Genomic DNA, 22553 nt, shown 5'->3' with positions numbered 1-22553 from the left:
TATTTTACTATAAAAAATTAACATAAAATAACATATAGAATTTTTTTTAATTTAGGTCAAACATTTTTTGTTATGATTTTTTTTTTAATTCGCTTCCTACTAGTTGTTTGCAATATTGAAAAGTACATTTCTTGAAAATTTGAATCAAACTGTTTTAAAAATATAGGAAAAGATAGATTTTTAGTTATTTTTTTAAAATTCCGAGAAAATTGCCCTTGAAAATTTTCGATTCCATACGGTTGTATCGAAATTTTATACAAAAATTGTTATATTTCAAAAGTTAATTTTTTCATTCTATAAAAAGTATCTTATAGTATATACTCTAAGCTTTGAAATAAGAGCCAATGTTAGTCTTTGTAAAAAAGTGTTGGAACCCCTATGCCCTTAACACATTGTCTATAACTTATTACGATAAATAGTGACTTGAACTTGTAATGTGCATATAAATATATTCCTTTTCCAATGCTGTTTAACTCTATTTTTCTGATACTTCACAAGTTTTTAGCAAATGATTTATTGATTATAAAAACTAAATTATACTAAACAGTAAGTTTAATAAACACAAATTTGTTTTTATATCAAACTGCCGTTTATTAAACCAAATTACATATTTCAAAAAAAAAAAAAAGATTTGTTTTTTACAGAGTCATAAATCAGACTTAGCATCAGTTTAAAAGCTAATGTTGTAGGTTTGAAACAGTTTTACTTGAAACATAGGTGATATATTGAGAAAATACTGCTATGTAAACTCAAGCTACAAACTGCCAAAAATATAATTACAGATAAAAAACACAATAAGGTCTAACGAAATAAAAAAAATATCGCTTAAAAAAAAACTTTTTACACTATTTGTAGTTTTAAAATTGACTAAAAACGTATTACTTCAAACTTTAAACCTAAAAAACTTGAACAATGTAGTTATTGTCAGCGGAAGAAAAAATCTGAGAGACAAAAACTACTGTTCTTATTTTGAAATCAACATACTTTTGCATTTTAGAAGGAAACACGCAGCAGAGATGGTAAAACCTATTAACATAAACGCTTAGCATACAAGGACCGCATAAATTTGTAAGACGAGTGAATTGTCGAGTCGCCTCATAAAAATAAGCTACAATCCATTCTTTAACATCTTTCTCCACCTGCATCTGAAGATCTGCTCTCCGAAGCTTTTCGCTCCCTCATGATCAACTTCTCCTCTACCTGCTTTTCCAAGTCATCCAGTCCTTTCTCTTTAATTACCTGTTCGCGCGGTTTCGCTCCTCCGAATATGGCTGATTGCGGATTCGCCACCTCGTTAGAGCGCTCAGAAACAGGCTTTGTGCGAGGTTTTAGGTTCAAGCGCGGTCTATTCGAAGATGCTGTAAATAAATTAGGCTGATCACAGAAGTATAACATAATTAAAAAAATAAAAAACTCACCAAAATTAAATTACAACACTTATAAAAAACTGATATTTTCAAAAACTTTTTTGCTGTTGTAAGGTCAAGTATATAGTCTATTAATATGTATCATTAGTACCTTTAATTAAAGTTTTTTTAAGAGTTTACGTAACTGTTGAGCTCGTTGGGTTAAAACGTGTTTGTAATAAATCTCTAAAAAATGAAATTTTATTATTGTTTCAATAATTTATTTAAAATTGAAGCTCTTAAATGTTCCGCTTTAAAAAAAAACGTTTGATAAAGTACATACTTTTAAGAAACTTAAAATAATATATTTAAGTATGAGCTCCGAGACTAATGAATGATAAATAAACACTATCAAAACTATCTAATTTTTTCACTAAAAAATATTACAACATCAAAAATACAATACCTTCTATTGGAGGTGGCATATACGAATCATCATTTCTTCTATTGTTAAAACCTCCTCCTCTGCCTTCCCTTCCCCTGTACCCCCTGTTCCCACGGAAACCTCTGCTAGGGTGGTTGAAATCGCGTGGTTGGTGGAAATCATGCGGACGGTTTCCTCGCCCTCTGTAGTTACCCCTACCCCCTACATGTTAAACAGTAAATAAGTTCTAAATAATTGACTCATAAGTATGAAAACAGTTATCTTCTGTGTAAGAACATGAAACAGCATATTAAAATTTATTTACTTAGTTAAATATTTAGATTACGAGCTAAAGACGGAATTAAAAAAAGTAAATACTAACTTCCTCTGTCACCATCATAACCACCCCTCCCTCTTCTACCACCACGCCCTCTACCCCTGCCTCTACTTGGATCTGCGACATTCACCCTTATTGGCCGGTTTTCCACTTTCTGTTTTGTTTACTTAATCATAAATAAAGAAGTATCTTATATATTTGAAAGTTTAATATTCCATTGAACATAAATACAAGTCCGACTTCTGATTATACTTAGTTACTTTTTAAGCATCTTAAATAACATTAAACTTTTAGAACATTATCAAATGATCAAATGTGCAACTAATTATAACAATTTGAAATTAATAGTAAATCATTGTATTTTTTCAATTTTAACTTACTGCACCATGTAGTTCCAATGCTTCTATAAGAGAATCCCTGTTTTCAAACTCAACATAACAGTAACCTGAAAAAGTTGAAGTATAATATGACTATCTAAGCCTTAAAATATGTATAACTACAAAGTACCAAATTAGTCAAAACAAAACCAATATTTTTTCTAATAGATGCCATTTTTATTGTCATTTTTTAATTTAAGTTTTTGAAACGTTAAAAAAATATCAAATACAAATCGAGAAAAACATTTAAGTAAAAGTTCTCATAAAAAAGGAAGATTCAGGATTGACAAAGGTTTTTTGCTTAAAAAGTTTTATCAAAGTTTGCCAAATTTCTTATAGGTTTTCTGAACTCTTCCAAGTTTTAGGTCCGTTTTCAGTATAAAATTACACTTAAGTAAATAGAAAAACTATCTTAAATAGTATAGCAACATTGAAAAGATACTTCAAATTTGGTTGAAATGATAAAAAAAAACTAATGTGATATTTTTTTTAAAATCCTTGTGATATATTTTTTGTATATTAACGCAATTTCATCATTTGACATGTAAAATTAGCTTAAAATTCTAGGTTTTTTAGTTATTTTGTTCAAAATTGCATGTTTTTTTTTCACAATTTACCAAATTCATTGTTGCCACAGATCAAGCTGAGAAAAATTTCCTGACTTTTCCTGACTTTTGAATAAAATTTTCCTGACTTTTCTAAATCTAAACTCTTAGTTAAACTTATTCTAAAATAAACAATCAAACACTTAAAACTGTATAAATCTTCCAATTTTTTTATACAGGTTAAAACAACAGTTTTTTATTGATGAATTCAATCATCTAACATCCATTACATCGCTTGAACCATCTGTGTATGATTGATGTATTTGCAATAAACAGCTCTATCAGCATAATACTGTACTTTCTAACTTGATGCAGTTCAAGTTTGTATGCATACATATAATCTTTAACTTTTCTTCTGGATGTAATAGTTTCTCATTTCATACTGTTTTAAAGCAAAGCTTTGTTAATACTTAAATTAAATCGACCTCAGCCTGGTCATTGTGCAACACAAATAATGGTTGCAACAACTTTCCGAGGGAAGATTTGGCAAGAAATTTTAATGTTTCAAAATAGAACTGGTCCAAACAATCTTCCTTTTGCTTTAAGCTCTTGAACTTTAATGCATTCATTGGACAATTTACCAAAGTTCTAAATTGTTCAATGCTAGTATCATCTTCAGAGTTGGAGCACATTTTTTACTATGTTAAGGAGTGCACAATGTTGGCAAAACGCTTAACAACAATTGTGACTCCTATTTTTTTCAAGGCTATGCAGATTTAGGCATGACATACTTTTTACAAATGTACTTCCAATAGCCATTCTGCTCCGGAGATTTTCACCCGCTTTTATAACAAATAATCTATATTTTTTGTTGAATTTAAGACCTTTTGTTCCTCAACTAGGTCTTTTTTCCTCAAATTTGCAAGCAAATTGGTTGCAGCACAACCAAGATCAAGGGGAAGTTTTAGGGAAGCTTGATCATTAAATTCAACCTTGAATAACTGGTTAAGCTGAGGTTCGTAACTATCACGCCTTTCATAATGATGCAGAGCAATTTAATTACCAGGCACGAAATTTTTTCATGCATAAAGGCAACAACAGGCTGGGTACTCTGGTTAAATGTCAAAAAAGGCTGCATAAGAGATATCACATAACTAAAGAAATGCAAGAAAGTTTTTGTGTATATATAACAGTTTCACTATGGAAGTGTTCTTGCCACAGATCATCAATATTAAAGAGCATAAGAAAACTGCTTGTTCAAGTAGGGTAGTTGTTCAATATGTTAATAGGAAATTTTTGGAGTTTAACAAAGGATATTTTATTAATTTAAACCAGATGAAGGCAAAGGAAATTAAATAATTTTAAATTTCTAGGAAAATTTAGTAAATTTAGTCTGACTTTAAAAAAAAATTTCAATTAATTTTTTACTATTTGAAGGCTTTGAAACCTAAGGAATTTGTTAATTAATCTGACAAAATCTGACCTTTTTAATCTGATCTAATTTACAATCATAAGCAGAATTTAAATACAGGGTTGCTTCAAAAGAAAATTCCAGGTTTTTCAAAAAACATATTTTTGCTATATTTTTGTTATAAAATTAAATTTAAGGTAAAAATCTGTCTTAAATAGCATAACAACATTGAAAAGATATATTAAACTACTTTAAATTTGTTTTTTAATCGAAAAAAATTTTAAATTTAACTTTTAAACTTAGTCAATGATTAAATAAATAGTATCTATTTCAGGGTTTCCCAAGGTGGGCACAAATTTAGGGGGAGCTTTAAAGGGGCCAAATGTGGAGGGGGGACTGTGAGCAGTATAAGGGCCATAGTTTTAAACTTACACTATATATTCTGGAGGTGATGCATGTTAAAGAACAAAAAAGTCTTCAGTGTGTTGAAGGTTTTTTTTTTTTGAGAAACCTTGTCTGAGGGGCTATAGCTTTTTTAATTTAAAGGGTGCCTTATGAAAAACATCATAAACCCTGATCTACATGATAGATTTGTTGTATCTAATCAAAATTTCTTTACTTTACATGTATAAACAATTTAAAATTCCAGGTTCTCTAAGTTCTTTTTGTCTAAATTGTCAAAATCCAGGTTTTTCAAGGAATCCAGGTTTTTTGGCAAACTGTTAAATATAACTAAAAAACAATGCTAACCAAAATTAGTCGTTTTTGTGCTTTAACTATAATATATTATCTTGAAACTATAGAAAAGATCTAACTATTACAACTTAAAAAAAATACTAGTACATTTTTTATATACAAAAAAACTACTAGTGTTTATGATTTAGTGCTTAAATTTAGTTTACAATGCAAAAAAAAAGTCTATTATATTTTGTCTTTTGTTGAACTCTTCATCAATTTTTATGCCTTTATTTTTTTAGCGTACAAAATAAAGTTCAACCAGGTCTAAATTCTAGACCCTAGGTCGGGATCGAACCAGTTTTTGATTTAAATAATAGATTAACTTCTGGTCTTGGCTGGATCTTGATTTCAAAAAATGATTGTATCTGGTTTCAGCTGGATCTTAATTTAGATTAAAGATCCAGATTTGACAAAGCTCAATTTAAAAATAAGTTCAAACAAATATGTACCTTTAATCTAAACTCAGGTCCAACCAGGACCGGATTCGAATCATTTTTTAAATTAAAATCTGTTAAATCCAGATTTTAGTAAAGTATGGCCAGATCTGGTAGAACACAAGTACAAAATTTTCTATTGTTTCTTGAATTAAAAATAGCTTTTTCTCAAGCCTTAGTTTTATTTTAATCAAAACTAACTTATCTTGAAATTACACACAAATCTATCTGCATGCACGACCAGCTTCTTTTTTTTTTGTTAATCTACTAACACTTATTTACTTTTTAATGACCCTGTAGCAATTACCACTCAACATTTTGCATACAAATTTATTTTTCTTTGAACAACTACAAAAAAGTCCTAATAAACAAAACTCAAATTTTATTAAAATGATAAATTTATATATCATTACAGCGTTTTTACAAACCTAGTTAACTAAGTATATATTATTTGTTTGTTTTATGTGTGTCATAATACTTTTATACAAATATTCGTCTTACTATAAACTTTTTATTGTTTCTGAAAAACATTTGTTTATTCAAAACCAAAACAATTGTAAAATAGTGTTTGTTTAAATTATAACTGTAATCAGGGTTGCCACTGGTTTTTGAGAAATTTCTTCCAGGCTTTCTGAATTTCTTCCAGGTTTTTGAAAGGACACGTTTTGGATCTATTTTTATTTTAAAGTTAAGTCTAGGGTTAAAAACCGTGTTAAGTAGTATAACAACATTGAAAAGATACTGTAAAGCTACTTTAAATGTGTTTTTTGATAAAAAACTTTTAATGATGACAAAATATTTTCATCTATATATAGATTCTTCGCGTCAAATTGAAATTTTACTTCTTAACATGTAAAAATTGTTTAAAAATTCAGGTTTTTCCAGTTTTTTTAGTGATTTTTGTTCAAAGTTCTAAGTTGTTTAGCCTATAATGTCTAAGTTATTCTATGTTCTAAGCTGTAAGTTATTCGAGGTTTCCAGGATTTGTGGCAACCCTGTGTAATAAAAATGAACTATTTAAAAACTAATAATAAAACTAATATTAGAGTTATACACAATTTAAATAAATTCTAGCAACAAACAAAGCTGAATATCAAGCTGCAAAAATTTAAAGAAGGTTAATTTAAAGTAAAGTTTTGGCAACGTATGAAACAGTGTAATTGTGTTTTATTTAAATAATCGTTTTCAATCTCCTTCTTGGATAGTTACTCTGTCAAATTTGATTTCAACTCAATAGTTAAACGTACGTATAAACCACAAGTAAAAATTTATGCTGGCAAAGTCTTTAGGATTAAAAACTATTTGTGCAAAACGAATAAAACTAAGGTTTTTTGTAACAAATATCTTTAGTTATGGTCTGCATTTAGTCTAAAGTTGTTTATTAAATAATTTATTCATTATAACTTAGTTTTAAAAAGATTTTTTGAATGTTTATAACACAATTTTTTAAAACTTTGGTTCGCAATTTTTTCTGAGGTAATTCAGGCCCTAATTAAAAGTTTTGGAAAAAAGAGATTTTAAAAATATTAATTTTTGCTTTTTAAGTTTACATCTTCCATACAGATTTTATTGAACTGACAAAATTAGACCTCAGATATACCACAAACTTAATGGATTTTCTTAAAGCTATTACAAGTATCTGATAGTTTAGATAAAAACTTGCAAAATAAGACCAACATATAAATAACTAACAGAAAGCTTCTGTTATGTTTGTAGTAACCATGTTCAAAAAGAAGTATAACACAAACTCAATAATTTTAACAATTAATTTATTAAGAAAAAAAAACATAGCTAATAGTTTAGATCCAGAGATAGAATTAAAAAAAAAATAGTTTGCCTCAACCATAATTTTTGAAGTAGAAAGATGACAATGATAAATAATTAAAACTAATTTAATCATAGAAACTTTTATAATGAAGAAATGAATTTATCTAACAATCTATTTTACCTTTAAATTTGTCAGTTTCTCTATCACGAACCATGCGAATATTTCTTATCTGAAATTTTAATATTATTAAAGTAAAGTACATATATAAATATCTTAAACCTTTTAATTTTAACTACTCAAACTTTGTTTAATTTTCTTGTTTTAAGTTACATAAAACTAACACTCAAATATCAACTTTTACTACAATAAAATTATAAAACAGCTTTATGTTTTTAATATATATAGCATGCTAATATTATATAAAAATTTTAGTTTATGACCTGCATGCCAGCAAACATGTCTTCAATATCACCTTGCAGTGTATGAAATGGAAGATTTCCTATAAAACAAGTAAAAGGTTCTTGATCTGGAATCATAGGAGGCTGAAAATGGCTATTGTCATCATCAGTAGACCTACCACCTCTATACCTTTGAAAACATAAATATATCATATACTTATATATCACAGAAAGTGCATGTAAATTTATTAAATTTAGTGTAATTTTATTCTTTAAATTTAATTTTTTTCATTTAATTAAACAATAAATTTTTAGCTGTATTAATTTTTTTTAGCTTTAAGTATGTTAATGTTTTCGAATTACTATTAGTTAAAGTTTATAAAGTATTGTACTTCTAAATAAATTAAAACTTAATTTGTTAGTTTGTTTAAATGTTTTAATTCACTAATTTTAAAGCTTTTTGTCAAACATTTTTTAATTTTAAACTCATACCAGTTAATTGTTATTGTATTTACTTAAATAAAATGCTCTCAATAATAATAACTTCTAATAACAGAAAGTTATTTAAAATGAATATTATATATTCATCAACATGCAGTTATCATCAATACTCATAATTTCTAATAATGGAAAGTGATTTAAAATGTATTTTATATATACATATATCAACATGTAATTAAAATGACATTACATCAGTAATATCTTTCTGCCTAGCCGACTTGACACTTTTTATATACTAAATCAAAACACTAAAAAACAGCAGAAGAATTTGCTTTTTATATTAGAAAATAAAGTACAACTTAACAGACAAAATTTACATATTTAGTGTAACAATGACGTCATAATACAACAAAAACAGTTGAAATGTCTTTAATTTGTACCTCTAATTAAAAGCTTTCATTTATGGTATAATTTATAAGTCTAAGAAATGTATAAGCAATTTTATTACTGTTTAAGTCGAAAAATCAAGAAACATATGATTTTTGGGGTTGAAATCAGTTTTTAGGCAGCAATTTTTTTCTTGCAATTTTTTTTTTAGATTCTTTCTAACTATGCAAAAACACATCCAAATAATATGTACTTATTTGAATTTTACAACATGACCAAAAAATGTGCAGTACTCCCTACCCCTACATTTTACAGACAAATTTTGCACATTTAGGGTGATTATGACGTCATAATACATCAAAAGCAGTTAATATGTCTTTAAATATATGTCAATAAGTATTAGCTTTCATTTAAGACATAAATTATAAGTCTAGGACTTGTATAACTGATTTTATTACTGTTTAAGTCAAAAAATCGAAAAATATGTGATTTTTGGGGTCAAAATTAGTTTTTTGGGCGGCATACTTTTTTTTTGCAAAATTTTAATTTTTTATCAGATTCTTTTTAACGAAGCCAAAACACATCCAAATCATATGGACTTGAATGAATATGAAAATATGACCAAAAAATGTGCAGTACTCCCTACCCCTAAGATTAGATATTACAAATATTTCTCCTGGCATGTTTTTTTTATGATATCTTAAAAGTTTACAAAATGAAAATATTAGTAATAGTACAATTAACTTATGGTATCTACGCAAAAATGACTGTGTTGTATAGTTAAAAACTCAGTACATATTTAGTTATCTATAAAAATTAATATTATAAAAAAACTTATATCCCTTTTGTGTAAGAGTTCAACCCATAAAGAGGAAAGCATGAAAGCTCAAAGAAGAGATGCTCTTGCAATATTTGTAAGGAATTTAAAAGCATTTAAGCAGAGAACCGTAAAGTTTGGACATCTTGATATAAAAGATCATCATACACTGCAAAATTACAGTGGTAATCAGCTAAAAAATGCAACAGGAGTGGAATGAAAAAGAAGGAGCTACTAAAAAATAAATTTACAGTGAAAATCAATCGCTTGCAGAGACTCACTTGGAGAAACAGGAGATTTCTGAGCTTATAAAATCCCATTTAACAAGTACTCCATGTCATTACGTATTTTAAAAATGTTTCAAGTACATAGATATGGAAATTTACTCAGCCATGAAGTTTGTGATTTTCTGAATGATGTTAATATTCCGATGGTGCATTTATCAGTAAAAAAATTAAACATATTTTTCAATAATTTATTCTCTAAAAGTTTCTAATAAAAGCCACAAACATATAAAAAGACAAAAATAATTCATTAAATTTTTTATCTTATTTCAAAAATTTGGAGCAATTTTTTCAAAACTTTTTCAGTCTAATCTTTAATAAATTATAAACAACTTTTAGATATGTATTATTTAATTCCTTTTTTTTTTCTTCAAAAATTTAATTTTAGTGATAAGTTTTTTTTTGGTTTTTTACAAGTTGTTAGTAATTAAAAAAAAAAATCCTGAAAATTTGATGTAAATTATCTTAAAAATGAAGTTGATATATTTTTAGGAAATCTTTTAAATTTTCAAGTATATCCATCATGAAAAATCTAAAGACTTAAATTTGTTTTCACTTGCTTTATAAAACATATTTCAGACTAAAAAAAATTAAAAAAAAGTGAAAACTTAGTTTTCATAAAATTGCTTAAGAAAAGAGGTCAGGTGGCATGTTATGAATTTTTTAATAGTTTAATAAACTATCTATCAGTAGGGGTAGGGAGTACAGCACATTTGTTTGGTCATATTGTAAAATCCATATGAGTCCATATAATTTGGATGTGTCTTTGCTTCATTAAGAAGAATCTCAAGAAAAATAAAATAAAATTTTGAAAAAAAAAGCCACCCAAAAAACTAATTTCAACCCCAAAAATCACATTTTATTTTTTAACTTAAACAGTAATAAAACCACTTATATATGTCCTTGACTTATAATTTATATCTTTTCTGAAAGCATATAAGTAAAGGCATACACTTAAAAATATTTCAACACCTTTTAAGTATTATGACGTCATTATTACACAAAATATGCAAATTTTGTCTGTAAAATTGTACTTTTTTTCTAATTTATTAGGCAAAATCTTCTGTTGTTTTTACGTTTAGTTTTTATTTATTTTAAATGTAAAGTGTGTGGAGTCAGCTAGCCAGAAAGATAATACTGATGTAATGTCATTTCAATTGCATTGTAATGAACTGCTGCAACTACTTACATTATTCATTGTTGAACTTAAGAGAATATTTAGAGCTTGCTACAGTTATGAGAAATAAGGCTTAAAATCAATGATGCAATATTTCATCAAAAACATAACAAAATACATTTTTATGTGTGCAGTTACTGTGTGTTTTGTGTAGCTAATAGAAGGAACTCATGAACTTAGAGATTAGCTCTCAAAAAGACCTTCTCAAAGTATTTCCTAAGCTGTATGAAGATCTCAGCAATGGAATAATGAACACTTTGGATACCTATGTGATATATTATCCACATAACAAGGTGTTAAAGCCAACTTCTGAGTTGTGTAATAAAATTTTTAACAAGATGTGTCTCCATGCCGCCCAAGTATTTAATTGCCAAACAGGTAGAGAACATGGATTTGGAAACTTTCGCTTGTCAAATCCACCAATAATCAGAAAGAAAAAATGAAGATATTTTGGTAGGGTATTATTATGCCACTTAATTAGTGAAGAATCATCAGACACATGGTATATTGCTACTTGTGAAGGTAAAATTATGATAGGATTTACAAGATGGACCACCTGATGAGAGTTCGATGGAAGTAATTTGAAGTGAAAAACCTACATAAAAGTGATTTGCTGAACTTGCATATAGATTATATTCTTGATTGTAAAATTAAAGGGGAAAAGAATGTTTCTAATGAAAGATCTATTACTTTTTCACTGAGAAACCATACACAAATAGATTTTTAGTAGAACAGGTGTCTTTTACAGAAAGTTTAATGATAGTTTTTTTAAATGTTTAAGAATATTATGTTTACCTAATTATTTCAAATAGATAGTACATTAAATTTTATCAATCATGTGACAGTTTTTTATAGAATTTTTTTTTTTAAGTATCAGTCATTTTGCAAAAATGTTAAATGTTAATACTAAATGATACATATTCGCTTTATTTTGCAATGTTCTTTTTTTCTTTGTTAAAGTCTTTATTTTGCAATCATTAACTTAATATTCAATACCATTTAACATAATAATGCCTATAATAAATCATAACTTTTTAATATTTTGTTAATTTTTTGTAATATTAATTGAATAATTATTTAAGGGTTTTTTAAACATTTAAGACATTAGGGGGGTTAGCCATATTTTTTTACAAGTTGATCTTATTTTAAAGAATTTTTTCTAAGCTTTAAGATGCTTTTTATGGTTTAAAAAAATTCAAAATATTTTATGAGATACAACCAGTCAAAGTCATGCTGCATAATAGATTCCCTATGGGAAGGGAAAACTAAAACAGCAAAAAAAAGACTATTTTGTTTAAAATCTATCTCCTCCTACATTTTTCAAGCAATCTTCTTTAAACTTTCAGTCTAATCTTTATACAATAACAAAAAAACATTATATGTGAATTTATGTGCTGAAATTGCTAATTGTCCCTGCTTTCTGATAATAGTAAATAAGTTTACCTATTAAGTAATTGTAACACTTTGAAGTTTAAACTTGTTAAAGCACTATGACGTTTGCTTAACGACCAATTTTTAATACAAAATGCTATTCTTGTTGTAGCAACTGTCAGTTACTGATGAACTCTGATGAATGACACATAACTTTCTATCACTTTGAATTGAATTGAATCTTTATGTGGAATATAGTTTAAACTTTTATAAATTTGTTGCTTTAAAAGAAAGTACCACATTATAGATTAAACTTTGTTGCTTATTAAAGAAAGTACCAAATTATTAAATTATTCTTTAGCTTCATTAACTTTTTGTTCAATTTCACTTGATTTAATACGCATTTTTTAAATAACATTTGTTATTAAATATTGTATATTAAACTGTGCTGTGTAACTTATAACCAGTTGTTTATAATTTAAGTTATTATTTAAGTGGTTACTATACTAATAGAAATTATTAAGACTAAGAAGGGTTTAAGACAAAAAAATAAGTTAACGGGACTTGCAGATACTGAGACATTAGTATCTGCCGACTTCATTAAAAAAAATTTGATTAAAATTTTTATGTTTTAGAAAAAAAAAAAAGACTTTTAAAAAAAAACTTTCATATTTTTTTTTTTCAAGTTATCAAAATTCATTAGTAACATTTTTTTTCTATAATTCATCTCCTGAAAATTTGAAGAAGATTGCTTAAAAAATGAAGGAGATAAGTTTTTAGTGAAATGATCTTTTTTTGTGTTTTTAGTTTGCGCCTTCCATATAGAACCTATTGAGGTCATGGACTTTGATTGCTCATATCTAAAAAATTACTTTGAAATTTTTCAAGATGTTAAAAATGTCTAACAGCTCAGATAAAACTCTATAAAATAAGATCAACTTGTAAAAATCAAAGTGGACCCCCCTATGCCCTTAATTAATATTGAATTGGTATGATGTAAACATTAGTTAGAAAGCCTCACTTGGAAGTCAACTAAAAGAAATTTAAAATTAAATTGTAATGCCATAAAGAAATATTTTTTTATTAGAGCCTATTTGTTAAAAGAAACTTTTTAGCATTTTATAGCAGACTCCAAAAGTTTGTTACTTTGTTTTTTTTGTGATATTATTTGATACTACAATTTATATTTTCATGTTTTGAATGTTCCAGTACAGAGAAAACTGACCATGTCATTTCAACTACTTGAACACGCATTAATACAATGACATTTCAACATTTTCAAATATTCCTTAACTAAAAATATTTTATGTAAAGAAATTTATAATAAAAAATATAAAGAATTTTTTTTTATACATACTTATGAGCTCTTTTAAGGAAATTCTTATCTACAAATAAATTTTTGAGTAGAATAAAAAACAAAGGTTGGTTATTATATAACTTTCATTTTATTATCACACACTTTTGTTTACATTATAATAAACAATCAATAATCTGTGCTAATCCAATTGAAAGTTCTAAACATGTCCCTGTTTTATCTATGCCATTATAGTTTCTTTTTTTGTAATTTTAGTCTAGTTGCAAAGTATGCTTTAAGGTTTGATAGTATTTGAAGTTTATCTAGAAAAGAAAATAACTTGAAAGTAAAAACGTATAATGTGCAAAAACGACTCTGTCAATTTTATGCAATATAATAATCTATTGATCAATTATCATATTTAAGTAAAAATACTTATCTAAATTACATTAGCTCTTTCACATAGTTTGCAAAACACAACAGTCACATAAGATATACTTTACATGTTAAATGTTATTGTTAACTGTTATCAAATTATAACAATACAACTAACCAACCACCCTGATTACCTTGATCATAATCCATTTTTTTAAATAAGAAACTTAATCCTATCAAAAAAATCAAGAGTTAAAGATCTTACCACTGTTGTAATAATGTTTTGGACATAATTGAAAAAAAGTTGCCTTTTTATTAGTATATAATAATATGAATTATTAAAGTATAACTCTGGAGTTTAATAATAAATGTTTTTGAATAATAATTTGTTAAACACTTTTGAAAATGATCATCTTCGGATCTAAAAAATGTTTTTTTTTAGAATTTTATACTGTAGGGTACATAAATGTATATTGTTATCTAATTATATAAATAGATTTATGCAAATTGTATATTTTATTTGCAACCGGCAAGAAATTGCAACCTTTTCAAGCAAAAAATAAAATATTAAACTGCATATAATAGGGATGGGCAACGTAAATATTTGACGGGCCGGATCCAGAAAAACATAGTCCTCAGCAGGCCGGATCATTTCAAGTTAGTGATCTTTTGGATTCAGCTGGATCCTTTTTTAGACCCGGATCCCATTTTAAACATATTATCCGGATCTGGCTAAACTCAAATTTTAGACAAAGATCTGGATCCGAATGGACGCTAATTTCAAAAAGATTTGGATCCGGTTAGATGCTTATTGATCGGGTATTTCAGAATTTTGAATCAATACATTAATTACCAAGGTTCTCAAGTACGAAATTTTATGTTAAATTAAGTTAAGTATTCATAATTCTATATATGTTATAACTCTGGACCGAATTAATAATAGTTAGTCCTAAAAAAATTATAATTTGGTTACTAAAAGTTACTTGAGCCTAACATTTCAAGCAAAAACATAAAAAAATTGCTAACTGTTCGAAATTAATTAATTTTGGAAATCCTTCTCTGGAGTTTATAGTGATAATATTTTTTCAAAAATTAACAAACAATACAATATTAAACTATTGTTATTTAATTTGATTAAGCTAAAGAAGATTTATTGCATTTTTTTGCATGTATAAAAGAAACAAACAAAAAATAATTCTGATATAATAAACAGTTTTACCATAAAAAGCAAAAAAAAATAAATAAAAGATCTCGATGAAACACTTAAGGGTGATCATGTATTAGAGTTGTTTAAATCTAGTTGCATGAAAGTTTTGGAAAATCTGCAAGTGCACTGAAATACCGATTAGGTTTTAAGATAGCTTATCCTTGTTAATGTTTATGATCAGAAATGTTTGTTTTTAAATGTATGAAGTATTGAACAACACAACTAGTTCCATGGTCATCTTTAGAAGTTGACAAACTTTGGCTCGATAAATAATACATAAAATCTATCTAAAAATCTTATAAAAGCAACAAAAATTATGTTTTATTTCAAATTTTCTTATTAACTTTTTTAAAAAACAGTTAAGCCTAGATAACAAATTACTTTGGCACTTTTACTTTCAAAATATCAAATAGTTATAACTAACTTACGAAATTTAACTAAATTCTGTAATTTAAAAATATTAATCAAACAGTGCACCTAAAATACTTTAATAAGAGTACTAACATAAAATAATGAAATATTGAAACAAAAAAGATATTAATATATATTTTTAGCACAACAAACATTTCAGTTTAGTAGACTTTTAGATTAAGATCAATTTCACTAGTGAAAATATTACTAAACGAAAAACTAAAACATAAAACCGTCACATTATACTTTAAATGTTAAGTTTAAAGAATTTAGCAAGAATAATTACACTAAAAAGAAATCAATGAGACATTTTTGGATCATAAAAGTTTTTAACAAGTTGTTTAAAATCTGGAAGTTTATTTGAAGTAGATATTCTCAGTAATGACTGCAAATTGGTATCAGTAAGATTTGAACGCAGCTTACTTTTGTTTATATACATGGTTAAGATTGTTTGTTTGCAAAAATATGTAGACTCAAACAGAACAAATAACTTCATTGTCATCTTTTTAAATTTAACAAATTTTTACTTGTTAAGTAAGTCATAAAATCTGTCAATTTTTCAGTTTTGAACTTTTCTTTTTGTGTACTGCCACATTGAAGTTCAACAGTTCTAACAATATTACTAAGTAAATTTTTGGTGTCAAACGTTGACGGTGATGAAATAGTGTCGAATTCTTCACTTAATTGTTAAAAGTCTGCAAAACGACGACCAAACTTATTATCAAGTGAAACTATTGTCATCAATTGGTCATCACTCACAAATCAAAAAGTCCTTAATGAAAAAACAATATGAGAAAAAGTGCAAATGGTAGTCTAAACTTTAAACATTTGACAAAAATTTAAATTTGAGCAGTTTGACTTAAAAATTTGTTGATGTTTAAAAATATTTTTTTTACTTTTTTAAACATTTAAAAAACAACTCAATACTTATCTTGAAAAGACAGCAATTTTTGACACGTCTATTTTTTATGAAAACATTATGGTAGGTAAGATCATCAAAGTTAGTTCAGCAAACAATTGCTTTTGGATAATTTTAGAAAGGATTACTTCAATTGACTTGAAACAGAACAAGATACTATAACAAAATAGTGTTTTATCACCACAAAATAATAAGCCATTTTAACAAACGTTTTCAGGGTCAAAGTATTACAGTTTTGTTTAATGAAATAGTTAAAAAAAGATTTTGTACAAGTTTTGTAATAATTAAATTGGCTAGCCGGATTTTATATAAATTTTGAAAATGCTTAGCGGGCCGGATCATCCACTTGCGGTCCACTTGCGGGCCGGATCAATGTTATCCACGGGCCGGATTCCATTTAAAATTTAAAAAGGTTTGGGGGCCCGTCATTTTCACTCTGCGGGCCGGATTCGGCCCGCGGGCCGTACGTTGCCCACCCCTAGCATATAACAATGTATATAAACTGCATATAACATTTTTATATGCAGATTAATATTTTATTTTTTGCTTGAAAAGGTCGCAATTTCTTGCCACCAAAACTGGTCCCGAATAAAATATACAATTTGCATAAATCTATTTAAATAAGCTCTTTACATCCCAGTAAATTGAGCATTCTTTTTTAGTTAAGGCAAATAACTATATCTAATTATATAAAAACAATAGTTTAGACAGCTGTTTCGTACATGTAATATAAAACTTCATGTACTCCTCAGTAAGCTACAGTTTATTAAAATAGTAAACAGAAATTTAGATTTTGAACTTTTCTTTATAATAATTATGACGTAGTAATTGTACAGTTTATTGTACAGATAGCTAAATTTGAAAAATATGCTGTAGTTGTTAATTTATGCATTTTGGAAAGTTTTGAAAAGGTTATTTTAGAAAGGTCTTTTAAACTATTAGAAATTTTTTTTAAACTGCTTGAAAAATGTTTAAAACTACTCATGTTTGCGGCTTAAAGTTTACTTTGTTATAACATTTATTTAGTTTTAATTTTGCTAAAAATGTATTTTTGGTAATGGATGCATATGTTTTGTCTTTTGCTTTTCTTGTTTATTGTTATGTTTTTAGCTGATTTATCAATTTCAATTTTTTTTAAGTTACAAAGTTTGCAGCCAAATTTAGATTTTGTCCTGTTTAATATTTCCTAATTTATTTTTGTAGTCTGTATGTATTGTTATCTTTTAAATTCCATATGTAGTTCGCTAGTTCTGTTGTATGTCTTTTGTTAATATTGTTGAATGATGATTTGTGGTTTCTGTATCTTTGTTTGAAAGTGTTTCCTGTGGATCCTAAATACTGCTCTGTTGTTTTGTTTGATATGTTTGTTGTTTTACATATTATAACAGCTGTCTAAACTATCGTTTTTATATAATTAGATAAATATTTAGCTCCAATTAAAATTGTCAAGCACTATCGACCAGAACTTTTCATAAAATCTTTATTATATATATGTACATACATACCACAGATGTTTTTGTGTCAAAACTTTATTCCGACTAAAGGCGTTTCACTGCTTTCAAAAAAATTTAAGAACAGATCTACAAGTCTCAAAAAAGCTCTAAAAATAGAGCTATTCTTAGAGCTTTTTTGAGACTCTGTAGATCTGTTTCAAATTTATTTCAGAGCAGTGAAACGCCGTTAGTCGGAATAAAGTTTTGATACAAAAATATCAGCTTAGCATCCAGGATTTAACGCCTTTTAACGTTACATCTTATATATATATATATATATGCTTTAATAGAGTTTGTTAGTTTTATTTGTATTTAGTAGATAGTGTGCTGCTATAGTAAGAAAAATTAAATTAAATATCATTCAAGATAATTACCATTAGATTTCATAACACTAAATAAGTTTTATTTCAATAAATACCTGCTAGAACGCACTGCTTGATACAAATATTTTAAATTAGAAATTAAAGTTGTTAAGTAAATTTGTGGCTGCATGTACACAAACTTTAATGAGCTGTAATACTAATTTTTTAGGACATACTTGGTCACAATTTACTTAAAATATTTTTGTTGATAGTTTCCAAAAATTCATTAAACTCGGTATAGATACAAAACTAAATAAATAATAATTTAAATAATTAAAAAAAAAAAGTATTTACTCCACAGTCTTGTGTGTGTAGAATTTATTAGTTTACTTATCTACTGTACACAGATTAAGAGCTAGAGAACCACTGGCTTAACTTACTATTCTTTTTTTTTTATGTTTTATCAGTTAATACAACTGCATTGTGTTCATCATAGATTTAAAGTTTACTTTTATAGAATACATTTTGATTTATAATAACTTTGGTAAACGTTCCATACAATTTATAGTGTCTATAATTACACAAAATAAAGCAATTTCTGAAAACTGTTTTAAACTAACTTCAGGAGCAGCATCATTTTAGTGGATCATCAGTACGAAACAAAAAGATATAACGTATATTCAAGTAAGATATTAAGATATAATGCATTTAAAACGTTTTTCACACACAAACTAAAAATCCTAAGTAAAAAATGTGCTATTTTGTATACTGGACTTAAGATAATTACAATAAAGACTCAGCTTAATGTGATATAAAAACTTTTATTGTAAATCCTTTGTAGACAAATACAATAATGTATTTGATTATGCATACCACACAATTTTTTTTTTAATACTTTTACATTCTATTAAAAAAATATAGTTAAATACTTTTCTTGGCTATTATACTATTTACAAAGTAATATGTTACCACATTTTCATACAAAATATATTACTTTTCTTTCATTATTTTCTTTTATGTTTATAAAAAACAACATTAAAAAGTATCTGAAAGTTATTTGTTTATGTTTAAACTTTGAAATTTTAATAGGATAAGAGTTTATAACAATGAAACCTCTTGATTATTATAGAGTTACCAAATTTTAAGGCTAATCATTCTAGTTGAGTGATAAAAACTGGCCTGAGTTACTAAGCTAGTCTCAGTTTATGGAAAAAAACTTAACAACATTGTGTGCTAAAAATAAAAACTGATTACAGATTATCAAACATGAATATTCAAATATAAATCGGAAATAGTAAATCTGGAATTTGAAGGAAATATAATTCCGGAAATGAAAGAGAATACGAAAACACTAAAAAACTAATCTTGTACACTAACTCTATAAATAAGTTTAGAAATGTTAACTTTTTTGCTTATAAATTGATGTTTTCGTTTAAAACCTTTATACTAGTATACTTGTACAGAAAACAAATAAACATCATCATAAACAATTGTACATGTAAATAAAAATTGGTGGAACACTAGGCAAAACAAAAATACAACTTTTTTTTTGGAAAATTGAAAAAATTCAGGCAAATCAAAAAAGTAAAAAAGTTTTCATAAGAGACAATTCTAATCAATTTTAAACATATTTTTGATACTTTACCATAGTTATATTCTTAATATTTTTATAAAGATCTACAAATATTAAAGAGTATCATAAAAACATGGGAAATTTAGGTAATGGAATCACTGAAACTAGCTTGATAATTCAGAAAATATCAAAACTAGCTAGAGTTTAGCAAAAACTGCAAACAAGTCAGATTAATCTGAGTTTTGCAAATTACTAGAAATAGTTTAAATTTACCCTGAGATTTTCTAGCCGAATTGTTTAGCAACCCTGCTCATGGCAGGGTTGCCACATACTCAGGATACTTTGGTGTTTTTAAAAATATCAGGATACTATGATTATTTTTACTCAGGCTGATTTAGGATAGTTTTGTTTTTATAAAAATTCAAGATAGTTATAAGACTTTTTTAAACCTCAAGAAAGTTTTGTTTAGATTTTGAATGAGATTTAGTTGCAATATTTTGTTTTTTTATAACCAATTTTGTTAAAGAACTTGATTTCTTTTAGTTTGAAAAAGTTTTTGTATTAAAAAAATAACTTTAGAACTAAAAAAATTTAAGATGACTCAAGACAGTATAAGGTCACCCAGGACAGTTTTTAGTCACTCAGGAAAGCCTTTATGACTTAAAGAGTGGCAACCCTGTTATTCATGTTTTTTAATTTATGTCTTTTTGGGGTTAAACTTTAAAACATAGGTCAATTTTTTGACATACTTATTATTGCTCAAACTTTAGTTGAAGAAAAATTGAAATTTACTGCTTAGATTAATTAAAGATTTAAATCAGAGGTTCTTAACTTAGAGTAAATCCATTTGTTTTAGGGGGTAAATTTTTTAGTATACTTTAAAAATCCATCGGATTTTTTTCTTGATTTATTTAAAATATTTTTGCACTTTTTATATTTATTACTTACTATCACTGTTACCCCTAACCCTCAATTGGTAAGCAGTTCACGAATTTGAATGGATAGATTTTGATCGGGTGGATTTTGAATGTGTCCTATTTTTTTATTAAATTTAGGTAAATTAATGTTTATTAGTTGTCAATTTACATTATAAGTTAGTATTTAACTGAATTTATTTTAATATCAAATTTACTTAAAAAATTTTACAACTTTAAATATTTTTCAAGCTTAAAGTTCAAAAAACTTAGTCTTTTTCCTCAAAATTTAAAATTATTTTGTATATTGGGGGTAGGGGTAAACTTGGTAATAACCTTTGAAAAAGGGGTAAAACAAGAAAAAAGGTTAAGAACAGCTGAATTAAATAGACCAATTTGAAATCATTGATAATAGAATTACATTTATAAATAAGTTTAAAAAGTACTTAATCAGAAAATAATTGAAACAATTTTTTCCTTAATTCTAACTTTGTTAAGTTTTACATGACACTTAAGTTTTGTTATTACAGTGCAAATTTTTTGAAGTGTTTTAATTATTCTATTTAAAAATTTTGTTAATCTTAGCAGTTTCTTTTCATATATCAACAACTAAAGTTTGCACAACAATAAGTAAGTCAAAATATTGAGCTCTAGTATCCAATGTTTTAAAAACTTAGCTTGAAAATACAGCAATGTTTTTTTTTGTATTGTGTCAACCACTGGGTTTCAATCTTGCAACATTCAACTAAGAGTTTTTGAATTCTTCATTAAGACCCCCTATGCCATCAGGTCACAATTTAAAACAAAATATTTTACTTGTTTAGTCATTTACATTACAGAAAACAGAAGTACTAGTTTTATAAAAATAATGAAGTATAAGTCATGAAGGAAGCACTAAAGTTGATCAAGTTTTGTTTATGTTGGTAATTTGAATGATACACATGTTAAAACCATTATCAATGACCTCAAGTTCTGTTAGTCATATGTTTAAATAAAGAATCAATAAACAAAAGAAAAAAATTAAGAACATTTGGTTAGAATGTCTATAATTTACTTGAAAATATGTAAAGAAAGAAAGAAAAATGTGAACGCTCACAACTAAGGTCAATGGATTGGTGTGGAGAAAGACCTTTTGGTCATCGAGCTGCACACCATATAAAATACAAATAAATTAATTTTTATAAGCTAAAAAGTATGTAATATACAGTAATTGTTTTTATATGTGCTGACCATTGAGTTTGATCTTGCAACATTCAACTCAGAGAATTTTTTAAGCCATCATTAGGACTCCTACACCATGAAGCCACACAAAGTACTTACTAAAAGTAGTCTAGTTTTTAGTTTAAAAACATTCACTATATCAAGATAGTACATAAAGTAAATAATTGTTTATTGGTTAACATTTAAAAAAACTCAAAATATTTGGTCTAAAAGTCGAAAAAAACTTTTGGTTATGACTCATGCTTCAAATAATGCAAAAACTATGATATTTTTCAATTGCAAAAATTTTATACTGAATTTATCATTTTTTTAACTACATAAAAATTTACAAAACCCAACAAGCTTTATTGAATGCTGCTTATTTTCAATAAATCATAGTAAAATTGTAGAAGTTCTATTCATTTTCTTATATTTCAAGATGTTAACAATTGGTTAGTATATCAGTGGTTTATAAAACCAGCTAGCAGTGCTATGGAATAAAACAGTGTTTACTATGAAAATTAGCTGGTACACTGCATCTTGCTATCTGGCTATGTTGGGCAAGTTTATTTTTTAATTTTGGACGGCTTAACCTTTGGCCAAATAAGAA

At 26.5% G+C, this 22553-nt stretch overlaps 1 protein-coding gene across 1 annotated transcript; it reads right to left on the bottom strand.

The window, feature by feature from the left end:
* Positions 1-458: 458 nt before the first annotated feature.
* On the bottom strand, positions 459-14153 carry LOC145838280 (eukaryotic translation initiation factor 4H-like). Its single transcript, XM_082945849.1, has 7 exons — positions 14103-14153; positions 7821-7968; positions 7561-7609; positions 2488-2552; positions 2153-2261; positions 1813-1992; positions 459-1358 (listed from the first exon to the last, which is right to left on the bottom strand). The coding sequence occupies exons 1-7, from the start codon at positions 14132-14134 to the stop codon at positions 1123-1125; spliced, it is 819 nt and encodes a 272-aa protein (XP_082801975.1). The 5' UTR covers positions 14135-14153; the 3' UTR covers positions 459-1122.
* Between the last annotated feature and the right edge of the window lie 8400 nt (positions 14154-22553).

This window comes from Thalia democratica, chromosome 6 (genome assembly GCF_965202585.1).
Source record: "Thalia democratica chromosome 6, ktThaDemo2.hap1.1, whole genome shotgun sequence".
Classification (NCBI taxonomy): domain Eukaryota; kingdom Metazoa; phylum Chordata; class Thaliacea; order Salpida; family Salpidae; genus Thalia; species Thalia democratica.
This window is presented reverse-complemented; position numbering and strand designations above follow the sequence as displayed.